Here is a 15,846-nt window from a genome sequence, read left to right on the forward strand (position 1 = left end):
AGTTAATGCACTGTTGGCTTCCTTCAAAAAATATCCAAGCTCTAAGTGTGAGTGGCATCATCACAGGCACCTGTCACTAGTCATGACTTCACACTGAAGTGGCTTAACTAGAGACTCCCATACCCAGCTTATGGAGTTACTGATGGGGGACAGACTGGCACACAGTGCTCATTTAAATAGTTTCTTTGTTCCAAAGCTGCTTTTAACATCTAGCTCACAAAGTAGCTTTTCTCATAGCTGCCCCATATGGTCTCCGATGTTTCAAGCTGTAATGTAGCTTTTAAAAGGCTATCTAAGTAACAGTAGCTATTCAAGTAACACCCTCCTCCTCCTCACATTCCTTAAATGCTCTGCAGTACAGATGTGATGGTTCATTCTAGGGCTCCCTTTCTCCGGTTTGATAAAACGTCTCAACCCTCCTAGCATGTGTCTTTGTTGGGTTTTCCTTGATATAAAAGATGATCCGAGATTTGGTAATTTGTCATGAAAAACAAAAGGTCTATTTTGACTCAGGGTTTGAAAGTCTGTGAGGTCCAAGAACATATTTCTGGCATCTCTCTAGTGTTTTGAAGAACCCAGTGCATAGCTGGGGAGAAAAGTGGAAGACAAGAGAATCCAGAGACAGAGGCAGGACAGGAGGAACTCATGTGTTTCCTAACAGCACATTCAGGTGTGATGGCCCAGGCCCCAAGACCTCAAAGAACTGCATTAATCACTTTTAAAGACCTAATAGGTTTTTGAATTTTTGTTTACCGTAGGAATTTAACCCAGGCGTTGTTCATGCTCACTGTACTTTCTGGGCTTCACACCCAGAGCTTTTAATAACATCTTAGAAGCCCCACCCTCTAACGATAGTAAGCAAACTCCAACACGAACAGAAGGAAAGACTACTTTCTGGCTAGAACAGCATGTGCTGCCAATTCTTTCTGTTTCTACAAAGAAATGAATGAAGTCGTGGATCGGAAATTGCTTATGTTTAAGACCTGTATTTTCACGTGGGAATTGCTGACATCGACACATGCACACGGACTGGCCTATCTCTGCAGGATGTCCAACCACTTTGTGCACAATGCAGGTGCCTTCCCTCTCATTGTGTCGCCCCTTACTTTAGCCTTGGCTCCTGATTGTCTGTCTCTCCAAACCCCAACACCATTGCAGTCCTGAAAGAGGAGACACGAGGTCTTTCCAGGGGCCTGGATTCTTCTAGGAAGAGCTCAATTCTGACTTTATTTAATTCTTAAAAACCACTGTGTGGAGATACAGCCAAGTCATCAAGTTACTCCATAGAGACTTGGGCCCCTCCCATGAGGCCTCTTGGGATTTCCTCCAGGAAAGTCCTCCTGGTGCTTTGAAAAGCCCTCAGTGTAACATTTGTAAGGCCTAAGATGCATAGCTGCGTGGGTAAAACCAGCTCTATTCACAGTGACTTTACCATAGATGGAGAGTGGTGGACTCAGGTAGCTGGGACTGCTAAAGCAAAATGCCTGCAGGTTAACAAAAACAGATTTGCCGCTTAGAGTTCTGGAAGTATAAGGTCACCATGGTGACAGAATGGATGTCTGCTATGGGCATCTTTTCCCATAGGTGGCTCTGCTGTGACTACACTTCTAAGTGATAGAAGCAAGGGGACTTCCTGGGGCCTCCTCCTCCTCCTCCTCCTCCTCCTCCTCCTCCTCCTCCTCCTCCTCCTCCTCCTCCTTCCTCCCTACTCCCCCCTCCCTCCCCCTCCCTTTTCTTCTCTTCCTTCTCCTTCCTCCTCTTCTTCTTCCTCTTCCTCCTCCTCCTCTCCTCCTCTTCTTCCTCCTCCTCTTCTTCCTCTTCTCCTCCTCCTCTTCTTCCTCTTCTCCTCCTCCTCCTCTTCCTCCTCCTCCTCTTCCTCCTCTTCCTCCTCTTCCTCCTCCTCCTCCTCCTCCTCCCCCCCCTCCCCCTCCTCCTCCTTCTCTTCCTCCCTCTCCTCCTCTCTCTCCTCCTCCTCCCCCTCTTTCCCCCCCTCCTCCTCTTCCTCCTCACATTCTTCTTCCTCCTCTTCTTCCTCCACCTCCTTCTCTTCCTTCTCTGCCTTCTCTTTCAATTTATTCCCCTCATCTTTTTCCTTCTCCTCTCCCTCTCCCTCCTTTCCTTCCTATCTGCCTCCCACCCTCCCTTGCTCTCTCCCTTCCTCCTTTCTTCTTTGTCCTTCTTCACTTCTTATTTTGGTACTGGAAATTCAACCTGGAGTCTCATGCGACTGAACAAGCACTCTATCTCTGAGCTGCAACCCCAGCTCGACATACACTTTTTTAAGGTCACTAACACCATTCCTAAAGATTATACCCTCATGACCTAAACACCTTACAAAGGCCATACTTCCAGTTTTATCATATTTGGAGATTTTTAGCAGGATTTAGCCTTATGTAATTCATGTCCCTTCTTCTGTGTTGGCTTGTTTGATTGTTTGTGTCCATGTTTCTACTTTATGAGGAAACAGGTGCTGGATGGCAGCCTGCCCTTGGTCTTCAACCATGTGACATCGTGCCTTTCCCACTGTTACCTTCAACATCTCAGTTCTAGGAAGGTCGACTCTTCCACAGATCATGTTCAGAGCAAGGTTAATGGATACAGCAATAGAATTGATCACTATGCAGTGCGGCCAACACACTGAAAGGCCACTCAGTTATGAAAGACAGAAATGGGTGAATCTGGGGTCTGTTGTTAGTGCTGTGTCAATTTAGATTGTACTAGATTTGACACACATTGGCCTATGGTCATAATCATTCAACCATCCCCTTACATGACCACAAGACATGTTGGAGAAGTAGGTCCTACATTTGAGCGGACTTCTTCATTTTCTACTTTTTTTGTTTTGTTTTGTTTTTAAGATCACTTTCAGTGATGCCAGGCACTATTCACAAGTACTCCTCCTCACCTGTTATTCTGATTTCTGAAACATTTCAAGCAGGACATTATCAAAGAAAATAAGATCTACAAACAGCGACTCGATTCATTTGGATTTGGTAATTTATTATCAATAACAGATTGAAATTTCCAATTAGACAACCTAATCACCATTACAGTATGATGACACATGTCGGTGGTTACAAGTTACTATCAATGATCTGGACACAGATTCTAGATTTCCGACGTCATGCTGTAAATATCTGTCGGTATGCATCAGGGATGGACTTGGGCTCAGCTCATTTTCTTGTGGATTTGGAATCATCTGCAGAGCAAAGTAGAAATTCATGGTTTCAGTGCACATGACAAGAGAATACCAAAGCCTTGGTTGTCTAAAATATGTGAGTCATGTAATCATAGTCATGATTCTATCTCTGTTGGGAGAGACTTGTTTGGCGTAGAGAAGCCTCATAAACATTAATCAAAGGATTATGACAATGATGCTGTAAAAATCAGTAGCTAAATTTTTCTGATCATTTACATTAACTATTATTTTTTTTAATGTAGGGTCCTTCTCTATAGCCCAGTCTGGTCTTCCAACTATGGCAATCCTCTTGTCCTAGCCTTCTGAGTGCTAGGATTACAGGTGTGAGTTACCATGTCCAGATAAATTAGCCATCTTTAAAACGCCTCCAGTCCTGCCCCTTTAAAAATCCTCCTCACTTCTAAATTTACAGGGAAAACAGGACTAGAAGACCAAATTACAAAATGGTCATTCACTAAGAATGGGCACAGAAGAGATTCCATTGTGATTCTTAGAGGAATTTCATGCTCAGAGAAACATCCTTACTTCATTTGAGTTCAGTTCTTATATTCTCCATGAAGCTTTTTCTTCCCCTTTGGGATGTGGTTCAGGGAAAATGGTGACTTGATGTTTAGCCGGTCCCTCTCAGCCTCCTCTTCCTCATCATATCTCTCATCCTCATCCCCTTCATTTTCCACATCGCTGCTCTGAGGACTTGAGGTCTGGGATCCTGATGGGGAAGGTGGTACTGAGGAGGGCCTGGGATACTTAAAGCCATCCGTCTGCCAAAGACAAATGAGGTGCAAATGTTACAAAAGACTTCTTGGTTTTCTCTTGTTTGCATGTTTGTTTGTTTGTTTGTTTGTTGTTATTGTTGTTGAAGCAGGGCCTCTCTCTATAGCCCTGGCTGTCCTGGAACGCACAATACTCACAGAGCTCCACTTGCCTTTGCCTACACCCCTGGCTGGTTTTATCTTTCTTAATGTAATGGTCTTTAATTTTTTTTCTTTTTTCTTTTTTTTCGGAGCTGGGGACCGAACCCAGGGTCTTGTGCTTGCTAAGCAAATGCTCTACCACTGAGCTAAATCCCCAACCCCGGTCTTTAATTTTTTAAATTACATTGTGTAACACACACACACACACACACACACACACAAAGAGAGAGAGACAGAGAGACAGAGACAGAGACAGAGAGGGACAGAGAGAGACAGACAGAGAGAGACAGAGACAGAGAGAGACAGAGACAGAGAGACAGAGACAGAGAGACAGAGACAGAGACAGAGAGACAGAGACAGAGAGACAGAGAGACAGAGACAGAGACAGAGAGAGACAGAGAGAGACAGAGAGAGACAGAGACAGAGAGAGAGAGAGAGAGACAGAGAGAGAGACAGAGAGAGAGAGACAGAGACAGAGAAAGAATAGGTGATTACAGATACTGGATGAGAGTCCCCAGGGCAGAAGTAACAGGGATTACCCCTCTTGAGGAATGCTGGCAACTGAACTCAGGTTCTCTGAAAGAGCAGCAAGCACTGTTAACTGATGCACCACCTCTGACCTCTTGGTTTTCAATGATGCAGACAGTACCAATGCTGGTTTATTTGTCTCTAGGTAGTTAGTTGTGATCCTTCAGGTGCCTTGTGAACTTTGATGCTGGTACTGTCACCACTAAGACTGATTCTTTAAACATGCAGGTATCTTTGATGAAGCAGTAAAGTGGACCGAGTGCTATATTGTCTACAGTAATTGTATATAATTGTAAACTGTATAATCTAATATTTTAGCAATATTCTTGCAAATTTGTCCTTCCTGTTTCCCCTCTGAGACAGAGAGACAGATGGAGAGACAGACAGAGAGACAGATGGAGAGACAGATGGAGAGACAGACAGAGAGACAGATGGAGAGACAGACAGAGAGACAGAGAGACAGACTGACAGAGAAAAAACAAATGACTTGCTGGAGGCCACAGCATGTACGTGGTACACAGAAATCAGTTCCAGATCTGTGATAACCCCAGGGTCTTTCTTTAGTTTCACTTGTATTGCTCTGTCATCTTTCAAATATTTTGAGAAAGTTTCAGGACATAGGCCACCACCAGAGAGAATCTGGGTGGCTGGGTGTCCTAATGGATTCCTGAGATTGTACCAGCTGCATCATTTTATTCCATGACAAAACACCACACGGTCGCGTGACACTGCCCAGCTAGCTCAGAGTCACTGAGAAAGCTCACTTGACACAGCCATGATGGACATCAACTGTGTGTCATGAATCTGGTCAACTTCTGTCTCAGTCATTCGTGTACATTATTATTATGTCACACACACACACACACACACACACACACACACACACACACACACACACAGTCTTCACACTCCCAGTACTTTGCCTGAAAGCAGAAAAAGAAGTAGAGCATGAATAACCCACCAAAAGCCAAAGGAGACTGTCACTCCCTCAGTGACCGGAATCAGCTCATGACAGTTTCCTCAGAGAGGGGTGGGCTGAATGACTCCCATCCTTCTATGGTAAAATACTAATTAATTCCCTATGCCCCTGTGTATACAAGTGGCGCCAATTGGTCTCCCTGGGTCAGAGGAAGGGGAAGGGAGGAAAAGGACAAAGAGGAAGAGGAGGGGAAACGGTGAAGTTGGTGTGTGTGGGGAAGGCAGGGGCGATGATCTAATCCATTGTAGTCATGTGAAAGCATAGAGGAATCTTTAAAAAAGAGCTGAACCTGCACTTAGGAGTAAGAGCTAAATACTAATTGAATAAAATATAAACGGGTGGACAGAGACAGGTACGGAAGTGGAGGTGCATCTTTAGATGAATGAGGCACCCAACCCTCCCAGTGTTCACATGGTAACCGCAGAGGTTGGAATGTGCAGAGGAAGAAGAGGGATTCTCTTGCCTCCTCTGGGACTAGTCCTTCTCTATCTCTTCCAGAAATCAAAGCTAGGTGGGCTAGGTGTTGGGTTATTCAGTAAAATTGTTGTAGAACAAATGACTCTTGCCTGAGAGCCCTGATCAGAGCGCAGCTGGACTCGAGCTGAGCCTGTGATGTGGATGGATGGTTTCGGGGAGGTGGTGATGAAACTGATGACCCTTGACTCTGAGCATAGTAGGTGTGAAATTATTAAAAACCCATTTGTGGATATATGCTCAGAAGAGGCTCCTTCAGGACATAGAGGCCCTGAACAAAGTGGGTCTTTTCTGTTTGTTTGTTTGTCGGTTGGTTGTTGGTGTGTTTGTATGTTGGCATGTTTGTATGTTGGCATGTTTGTATGTTGGCATGTTTGTATGTTTGCATGTTGGTATGTTGGTATGTTGGTATGTTTGTATGCTGGTATGTTTATATGTTGGCCTGTTTGTATGATGGCATGTTTGTATGTTTGTATGTTGGCATGTTTGTATGTTTGTATGTTGGCATGTTTGTATGTTGGCATGTTTATATGTTTGTATATTGATATGTTTGTATGTTGGTGTGTTTGTATGTTGGCATGTTTGTATGTTTGTATGTTGATAAGTTTGTATGTTGGCATGTTTGTACCCTTGTTTCTTTAAGGCAGACTTATTCCTTGCTGCTCATATTTGCCTTAAACTAACAAATCTAAATAACCCTCATGACCTAGCCGTCTGAATAACTGAGACTATATGTGTGTGTGCCTACGGCGATCTTATATACAATAGACCCAGGTGTTCAACCTGCCATCCATGCTCCACCTGTGGCTATGAAGCCAAGCATGGCTGTGCATGTGGCTCAATACAACACTGCAAACTTCTCTTTAACATAAGATCTCCTTTTTGATTCTTTTTTAAATGTCAATTTGATTGCACAGTTCGCAAGTGTACATGAGAATGCAGTATTGCAATATCAAAAGGGTGCACACCCTTAGGATATCTCATCTTCTCACTCTGAAGTGTCCCCCAATGGGTGCAAGGCTGAAAGGCACAGTCCTCGGGCCAGTGTGTGGATACCAGCAGAGACTAATCATGCTCAAGAGAAAAGCCTGGACACGGCTTCAGGGCGTGTGCCATCTCCTGTCTTCAGAAGAGCTCGTGTGTGGGCTAGGCTAGTGTCACTGATAGAGATGTCTAACTGGACATTAGAAGATGACTCCTGTGCGCTGTGCTGAACGGGACATAAACACTCAGAGGCTCCAATTCCTCCTCTGAGCTTCAATTTTCTCTATTTTCCTCTTGCCAAGTGGCCATTCTAAATTAAAACACTTCCCTAGATAGAGAGCTACCTCCTGTTAGATCAACCCGCTTTGTTGTCGAATAGCTCTCAGGAGAATGGGAGAGTAACACAGCCTCCAAACACCAAGGCAGAGAAAGGTGTAATAAAGACATACTTCTCTTATAGTATGAGTTAACCATCTACATATATGTACCTCAGTTCTTTGCTTTGACTCAACACTTAAAAAGGCATACTATTGGCCTATTTTGCTACTTTCCAGATTCAAACTTATTGTTAGAACTGCCAAATAAGAATTGTCATTTTTGTAAAAGGCAAACAACACAGTCAGTATTTACCGTTGGTGGGGATGTGGGTTCCAGGTGGAATTTGTCTGGAAAAGCCCTGCTCAGTGTCAGGTGTCTGGCATGCTGGTAATACTGTCGAGAGAAAGCCACTTTGCACATCAAAATCACATTAGTTCTGTCAATAACCAAGTTATGATTAAAAGTTCTATGTTTCTAAGTCTGAAATGCCTATCTCAATATCAACCGATATGTAAAACTTATTGTGGGTTATCGTGTAATATTTTACCCTATCACACATTGCATTGACCAGTAGCTAGCTATATATATGAAGTTGGGGCATCTATGGGTACCAATTTGAGAACAAATGAAGAAATGACCATCTATAATATTATTAGCTGTCGATATACATGCCCAGAAATACTGTAAAACATTGAGGGAGATCCGCTGTGCTGGCCAAGCTGAGCTGTGGATTGAGTACAAACGTGACTGAAAATGGCTTTCATTTTTAAGTATCTAGATACTGTACACTAACCCTGCCCAGACCTAGGTAAGGAACAGAACCTCTGAGGCCCTGACCCTCCTGATCTCTGTTCAAACGAGGTGGTGACATTAACTACTTAGGTCACAGCGAGCAGCATCTTTCTTGGGTGTAGACACTCAGCAGGTGGCTGCATCCATTTCTTGGCCAGGAGAAACCAATACTATGTGAAAAGCACACTAGAAGAAAGCTAAGGTACTTTGCTTGGTATCAAATCACTCAGTTTTAAGATAGGTGGACACCTGGGGGTTGGCACACCCACTGCACAGGTGTAAAGGGTCATTGTCTCTACTTGGATTCACAAATAGTGTCCTTTCCACCCTGCATTGTTGAAATCATAATTGCATTATCTGGGAAAACCAAGCAAAGTATTTTCTCTTGACCTTTCTTTTTAACTCCATAAGGCATTTCTTTTTATTATTATTATTATTATTATTATTATTATTATTATTATTATTATTATTGGATATTTTCTTTATTTACTTTTCAAATTTATCCCTCTTCCTGGTTTGCCCTCCAGAAACCCCCTATCCCATCCCCACCCCTTACCTCCATGAGGGTGTTCCCCCACCCACCCCACCCACTCCCTCCTGCCTCCCACCTCCCCGCCCTGGCATTCCCCTACGTAGGGGCATCAGCCTTTACAGGGCCAAGGGGCTCTCCTCCCATTGATGATCATCCTCTGCTACATATGCAGCTGGAGCCATGTGTACTGCTGGGTTGGTGGTTTAGTCCCTGGGAACTCTGGGTTATCTGGTTGATTGGTATCATTGCTCTTCCTAGGAGGCTGTGAACCCCCTCAGCTACCTTAGCTGACTCCTCCACTGGGGACCCAGTTCTCAGCTCAGTGATTGACTGTGAGCATCTGCCTCTGTGTTTGTGAGGCTCTGGCAGAGCCTCTCAGGAGACAGCTATATCAGGCTCCTGTCAGCATGCAACTCTTGGAATCCCCAATAGTGACTGGGTTTGGGGACTGCATGTGGGATGGATCCCCATGTGTGACAGTTTCTGGATGGCCTTTCCTTTAGTCAGTCTCTCTCTCACTCTCTCTCTCTCTCTCTCTCTCTCTCTCTCTCTTTCCACACTTTGTCTCTGTATTTCCTCCTGTGAGTATTTTATTCCCCCTTCTAAGAAGCAATACCTGTTATGAATCAAGCTAAGCACTGGCCAGGTTTGTGCTACATCCTGATGGATTTGATACCACGGATATCTAAACCCACGAGGACTTGGGCTTATAAGTTTGAGAAATCACATTCAGTTAAAAAAAAGTACAGGAACAGAGCCCTGCAATTTCAGTTTATGGTACCGAGCTGATTTTATATATTGTGACTAGAGGCAAGATTTCCATCCTGCAGGATGACCTCGGTATGCTCCTCCACACTGCTGAGGAACTTGCTTACTCTGCCCAGGTATCTCCAGTCCAGAAGATCTGAGAGCCTTTCAGTGCGGTTCCTCTGGATGATTCTTTGGCGGCGGGACTGTTTACAGAACCCGTAGAGAAACTGAGTCAGCTGGTTGCAAGAATCATCTGGAGAGCGGTAGCGTCTGTCAACGATATAAATACCTGAAGAACACACACACCACACACACATCAGAACACAACTTCCAACCTGGAGCCAAGGAACACTGCTCCTCTCTTCTTTCTCTCCTCAGGTTCCATCAAAGACCATGACCAGCCCGCCATCAATCAATCCCCTGCCTTAGCTACAAACGACCTTCACTCTATCTTTTCCTCTCCTAATGTTATGTTTTCTATAATCTTTATTAAATTATTATTTATTTTTCTTCCATGTGTATTGGTGCTTTGCCAGTCTTTATATCTGTATAAAGGTGTTGCTTCAATCACAGACAGTTGTGAGCCGCCTTGAGGGTGCTGGAAACTGAAATCAGGTCCTCTGGAAGAACAGCCAGTGCTCTTAACCATTGAGCCATCTCTCCAGTCTGTTTTCTATGATCTTCTAATCATTAAAACCCACCAGCAACCCTCTGCCAGCACAGCAGACCCAAAGATCTTGAAGGCAAGATCTGCTGTGTTGGCAAAATATCAAGCTCTTTGGGTCAGTAATTCTCTAATTAATTGATACTAACAAGAACCACCAGATGGAATCTAACACAAGGTCCCCTCTCCCCAACTCTGTGTTCCCACTTACAACCTCTAAACCTAACAGCGAGAGCTGCCTTCTTCAGACATGACAGCCAAGGCACAGACAGAGCAAATCCTGGTCTAGTTTTCTTGTTGCTAGGCAACATGAACAAAAACAAGAATTCTCCTACAGTCTTAAATAAGTGATTTTTTTTCTATCTCAATACACGGATCTTTAAGAGAATAAAAGTGTTTTATATACAGTGGTTCCCAACCCTTCTAATGCTGTAACCCTTTGATACAGTTCTTCATGCTGTGGTGATCTCCAAACATAAAATTATTCTGTAATCTTGCTACAGTTATGAATCATAATATGTATGAAACATAATCCGGATATCCAATATGAGACCCCTGTGGAAGGGTTCTTGGATACACAGGTTGAGACCTGCTGCTACCGATGAACCAATATGTATACTCCAATACTGTGTTACTGCTCCTAGGACTTAAAAGACCCTATCACCACCATCAAGAAATAAGTTAAAGGTAAAGTTTGCTCAGGTTCTGCCCTTTGGCAATTCTTCTTAGGGGAAGTATATTCAATATTAAGAGCATTCTTTTCTGTGGATTTCTATTTAAATCCATTTTTAATTAGACAAGAATATACTCTTGTTTCATTTCAGGACAGCTTTAGAGGTATGCACTGTGAAGACCCAGAAGTCACAATGGGAAGGAAAATCTCACCGTACGCGGTAGGATCAGCCACATGCTCCTGCATGAAACACCCGAAACCAGAGAGGTTCGTAGTCACACTGGGGATGCCCATCACTGTGCATTCGGCTGCCGGAGAATGGACAAAGAGTGAGCTTCAGACCCGCTCCCAATCCTCACATGTACGTGGAGGAGAAAGGTCCTGCATGCCTGGCTGTAGCGATCTTTACTCTCATCTACACCCATGGCACAAAAAAATCTTCGAAACACCCTGTGGAGTGTGGCTGACGTCATCCCACACCGACAGGTGAGAATTTAAAGCATGGGGAGTGGTTGTGGCTTGGCCCCTTCCCAGAACCGGGGCACTTGGCAAAGCTGGGACTAGAAGCAGGACATCCAGTCCTAGAGCTCTTGCTGGTACCCGCTGCTCTCTGTTGTCTGAGCCCAGCCAGCTAGTTCCAGTTTGGTTTTGCTCTGTTCCGCGCTTGGGACTCTGCTTTGCGACATTAGTGGGTAGAGTTTGTGTTCGGATACAGCCAGGTTCTCTGCTCCTGTAATCTCAACATACACACCTGCTACTCTCTTGAGCTTGCAGGGAATTCATGGTCTAAGTCTTCCCTTCCCTTTTGAACAAAACCTGTTTTCTGCACAGCTACGTCTAAAAGTATCCTTCTTTTAAAGATAGCCACATTTTCTTTGTTCATTTGGGTGTGAATGTGCACATTCCCGTAGTGCCTGATAACAAGGAAATTTCCTTGAGTGTTTTTCAACCTCATCCATTTATGCACGGTCCCTCCATCAAAGCCAGAGCTTGCTGGTATGGCTAACGTAGCTGGCCAGCTTGCTCTTAGGATCGTCCTATAAATAAAGGCTTATGGCCACTCTCTTGGGGCCTTTGGAGGGTGCTGGGGATCTGAATGCTGGTCCTCAGGCATGCATGGCAAACGTTTTGACTCCTGAGTCATCTCCCTATCCAACATCTGCATTTTAAACAAATAATCTATATCTCTTTGATTACAGAAATGGTTTTGGTTCTTGAGAGGAGATGGGTGTAAAAGTTGAGCCTGTTACACGTGGTGTGGTGCAGTATGATGCACCTTAGATCACAGCTTTTTCTCCTCTGTTTGAAGTTTTTCCTCCTGGCCCAGCTCTGCAGTTACACAGCGATGTTTTTAACCTTTGGGGGGTGGTGGAAGGAGAGTGCATGGGGATTAACAGCTTCTTTGAAATCTACTGAAAAATTTGGAACTCTTCCTGGGAATAATTCATAGATCTATACATTCATCTTTGCCTAAAATGCCACAAGAGTTTAAAAAAAAACCTATTTTTTCTCATTAAATAATTTACTAATACTAATACATTTTGTAGTAACAACCAGGGAACCATGAAAGCTCAATGTATGTCCCTTGAATGAATTTAATAAAGTGTTTCTCAAGCTTTCTCAAAGCACAGTGCTGGTGTCTTAGCTTGCATATATATATATATATATATATATATATATATATATATATATATATATATATGGCTGTACTAAGCACCATGACCACAAGCAACTTGGAGAGGAAAGGATATATATCATCTTATATCTCACAGTCCATCCTGAAGGGAATAAGGGTAGACACTCAGTAGGCACCTGAAGGCAGGAACTGAAACAGAGGCCATGGAGGAATACTGCTTACTGGTTAGTACCCATGGCTGCTTTCATATACAACCCAGGCTCAGCTGCTTAGGCCTGGCACCGCCCACAATGGGCTGGATCCTCCCATATCAATCATTAATCAAGAAAATTTCCCACAGACTTGGCTTACAGTCCAATCTGATAGAGGTATTCTCTCAAGGAAGGTTCCCTTTCCCCAAATAACTAGCTTGTGTCAAGTTGCTAAAAAACAAAAACAAAAACAAAAACAAAAAAAACAAAAAAAAACTTAGCCAGCACAGTTGACTTTAATGAATGCTTTTTACAGTTAGAGCATCACTATTTAATACTATTATAAAAATAAATAGAGAGATGATGTAATATGAGGAGGCTAAATTATACACAGGAAAGATTTTCTTTCTTCAATTATCAGTTTAGAAGTTAGAAGATGACTAACCCTCTCTGTTGTTTCTATCAGAACCAGTATTCCCACCCCATCCCCAATCATTGCTATGCCCTGGGCCCCAATTCCAGCAGATACCCCCTGCCCAAACAAAGGTCATGCCAGAAGACCAGGGCCCAACTTCAGCAGAGACTCCCTGCTGGAGTAGAGCCCACACTAGCCATGGCAACTCCAGCTTGTAATTAAGGTGGAGACTTCCTACTGAATCAAAGGCCATGCAGGTCTCTACAACCCTAGTCCTCAACTCAGCCAGACACTCCTTGCTTGACAAGAGACCACAGTGGCTACCAGAAGTCCAGCCCCCAACTTGGGTGGAGACCCCTGCTCAACCACAGGCCTGACAGGCCAGAAGAAAAGAGAGGAAACAGAGATAAAGGAACAAAATACCCCTGCCACCAAGACAAACCCAGAAATTGACAGCTAGACCTATAATCCTCCTAAATTCAGATGTACACAATCAAAAATAGTGCAATATGTTACCAACAGAGCGTGGCTGTACTACTACAGAAAACCCTGACTATTCCAACACAGATGAAACAAAGAGAAAAAATCTTTAAAACCAACATTATGAAGATTCTAGAAGAGGTCCTAAAAGAAGAAATGAATAAAGCCCTTAAAGAAATCAAGGAAAAGACAAATGAAAAATTGAAGAAAATGAATAAATTCCTTCCTTATAGAACGCCAAGAAAAAACACAGTTGAAGAAAATGAATACACTATTTAAGACAAGAAAACAGAAGTTGAAGCAATAAAGAAAACAAAACTGGGGTGACTCTGGAAATGAAAAACTCTAAGGACGTGAACAGGAACTGCAAATGTCATCACTGCCAACACAGTAGAAGAGATGGAAGAGAAAATCTCAGATGTTGAAGCTACAAGAAATAGATACATCATTCAAAAAAAAATGTTACATCTAAAAATGTCCTGACATAAAACAGCCAGGAAATCCTGGATACTACAAAAAGACCAAACATACAAATAACAGGAAAAGAAAAAGGATTCCCAGCTAAAAGCCCAGAAAATGTTTTCAACAAAATAATAGCAGAAAATTTTCTTAACCTAAAGAAGGAGTTGCCTATGAAAGTATTAGAAGCTTACAGAACACCAAATAGATTGAACCAGAGAAGAAAGTCATTTAGACACATAATAATCAAAACATAAAACATATAGAACAAAGGAAGACTATTAAAAGATGCAAAGGAAATGGGCCAAGTAACATAGACCTATTTGAAGTACATATGACTTCTCAATGAAGATTCTAAAAGCCAAAAGGGCTTGGGCAGATGTGCTACAGACTCTAAGACTATAGTTATGAGCCCAGACTATTATACCCAGCAAAAAGTTCAATAACTATAGATGGAGAAAACAATATATTCCACGATATAGTCAAATGTAAACAGCGTCTATCTACAAATCCAGCTCTACAGAAGACACTACAGAGAAAAAACTCCAACCCAAGAAGGTTAAATGCACCCATAAAAAAATCAAGAAATAATCTCACATTGACAAAAACAAAAGGAGGGAAACACACACACACACACACACACACACACACACACACACACACGGAGAGAGAGAGAGAAAGAGAGAGAGAGAGAGAGAGAGAGAGAGAGAGAGAGAGACTCACACACACATACATACATACCACCACCACCAAAATAACAGGAATTAACAACCATTCGTCACTGATATCTCTTAATATCAGTGGATACAATTCTCCAATAAAAAAGAAGCAGACTTACAAAATGGATGTGAAGGTAGGATCCATCCTTCTGTTACATAATAGAAACACACCTCAACAGCAAAGATAGACCTCAGAGTAAAGGGTTGGAAAGAGAACTTCCAAGCAAATGGACCTAAGAAGAAGCTGGTGTAGCGATTCTAATATCAAACAAAATAGACTTCAAGCCAAAATTAATCAAAAGAGATGTAAAACAACAGACACTCCATACTCACCAAAGGGAAGATCCACAAAGATGACATTTCAATTCTTAACATCTATGCCCTGAATGCAAGGCCACCTATGTTTGTAAAAGAAACGTTTCTACAACATAAAACACACAATGACCCTCACATATTGATAGTGGGAGACTTCAATATCCAACTCGAACCAATGTACAGTTCATCCATGCAAAAAATAAACGGAGAAATACTTGTGCTAAAGATATAAGCCAAATGGATATAATAGATGTCTACAGAACATTTCACCCAAACACAAAAGAATATACCTTCTCAACACCTCACAGAACTTTTTCAAAAATCGACTATGTACTTGGTCACAAAGCAAGTCTCAACAGATAAAAGAAAATTGTGTAATAGCCCCGTGAATCCTATTAGACCAGCACGGATTAAACAATAACAGAAAGCCCGCAGACTCGTGGAGATTGAGCAACTCTCTACTGAACAACTTCTAGGTCAGGACGAAAGTAAGAAAGACATTAAGACTCCCTATACTTCAATGAAAATGGATGAACAACATGCCCAAACTTAGAGGACACAATAAAAATGGTGTTAAGGGAAAGTTCATAGCACAGACATGAAAACATTGGAGAGATCTCTTACTAACTCTTACTAACAACTTAAGAGCACACCTGAACACTCTAGAACAAGAAGAAACAAGAGAAGTAGATGGTGAGAAATAATCAAACAGTGGCTAAAATCAATTAAGTAGAAACAAAGAGAACTTAATACCACGAACTATCAAAACAAAGAGTTGATTCTTTGAGAAAATCAACAGGATAGACAAACGGTCATCCAAACTG

The 15,846-nt window shown here is 42.6% G+C and overlaps 1 protein-coding gene across 1 annotated transcript in view; it reads right to left on the reverse strand.

Annotated features, from left to right (window-relative positions):
- Window positions 1–2,979: 2,979 nt before the first annotated feature.
- Gys2 (glycogen synthase 2) overlaps window positions 2,980–15,846 on the reverse strand; it is a 42,637-nt gene continuing 29,770 nt past the window's right edge. The window contains exons 13-17 of the mRNA XM_032907295.1: window positions 11,020–11,115; window positions 9,596–9,759; window positions 7,709–7,789; window positions 3,725–3,960; window positions 2,980–3,199 (exon numbers count right to left, since the gene is read on the reverse strand). Of these exons, the coding sequence (XP_032763186.1) occupies window positions 3,736–3,960; window positions 7,709–7,789; window positions 9,596–9,759; window positions 11,020–11,115 (566 nt within the window). The 3' untranslated portion in view covers window positions 2,980–3,199; window positions 3,725–3,735. The remainder of the gene's footprint in view (window positions 3,200–3,724; window positions 3,961–7,708; window positions 7,790–9,595; window positions 9,760–11,019; window positions 11,116–15,846) is intronic.

Source organism: Rattus rattus, chromosome 6, assembly GCF_011064425.1.
Source record: "Rattus rattus isolate New Zealand chromosome 6, Rrattus_CSIRO_v1, whole genome shotgun sequence".
Lineage (NCBI taxonomy): Eukaryota > Metazoa > Chordata > Mammalia > Rodentia > Muridae > Rattus > Rattus rattus.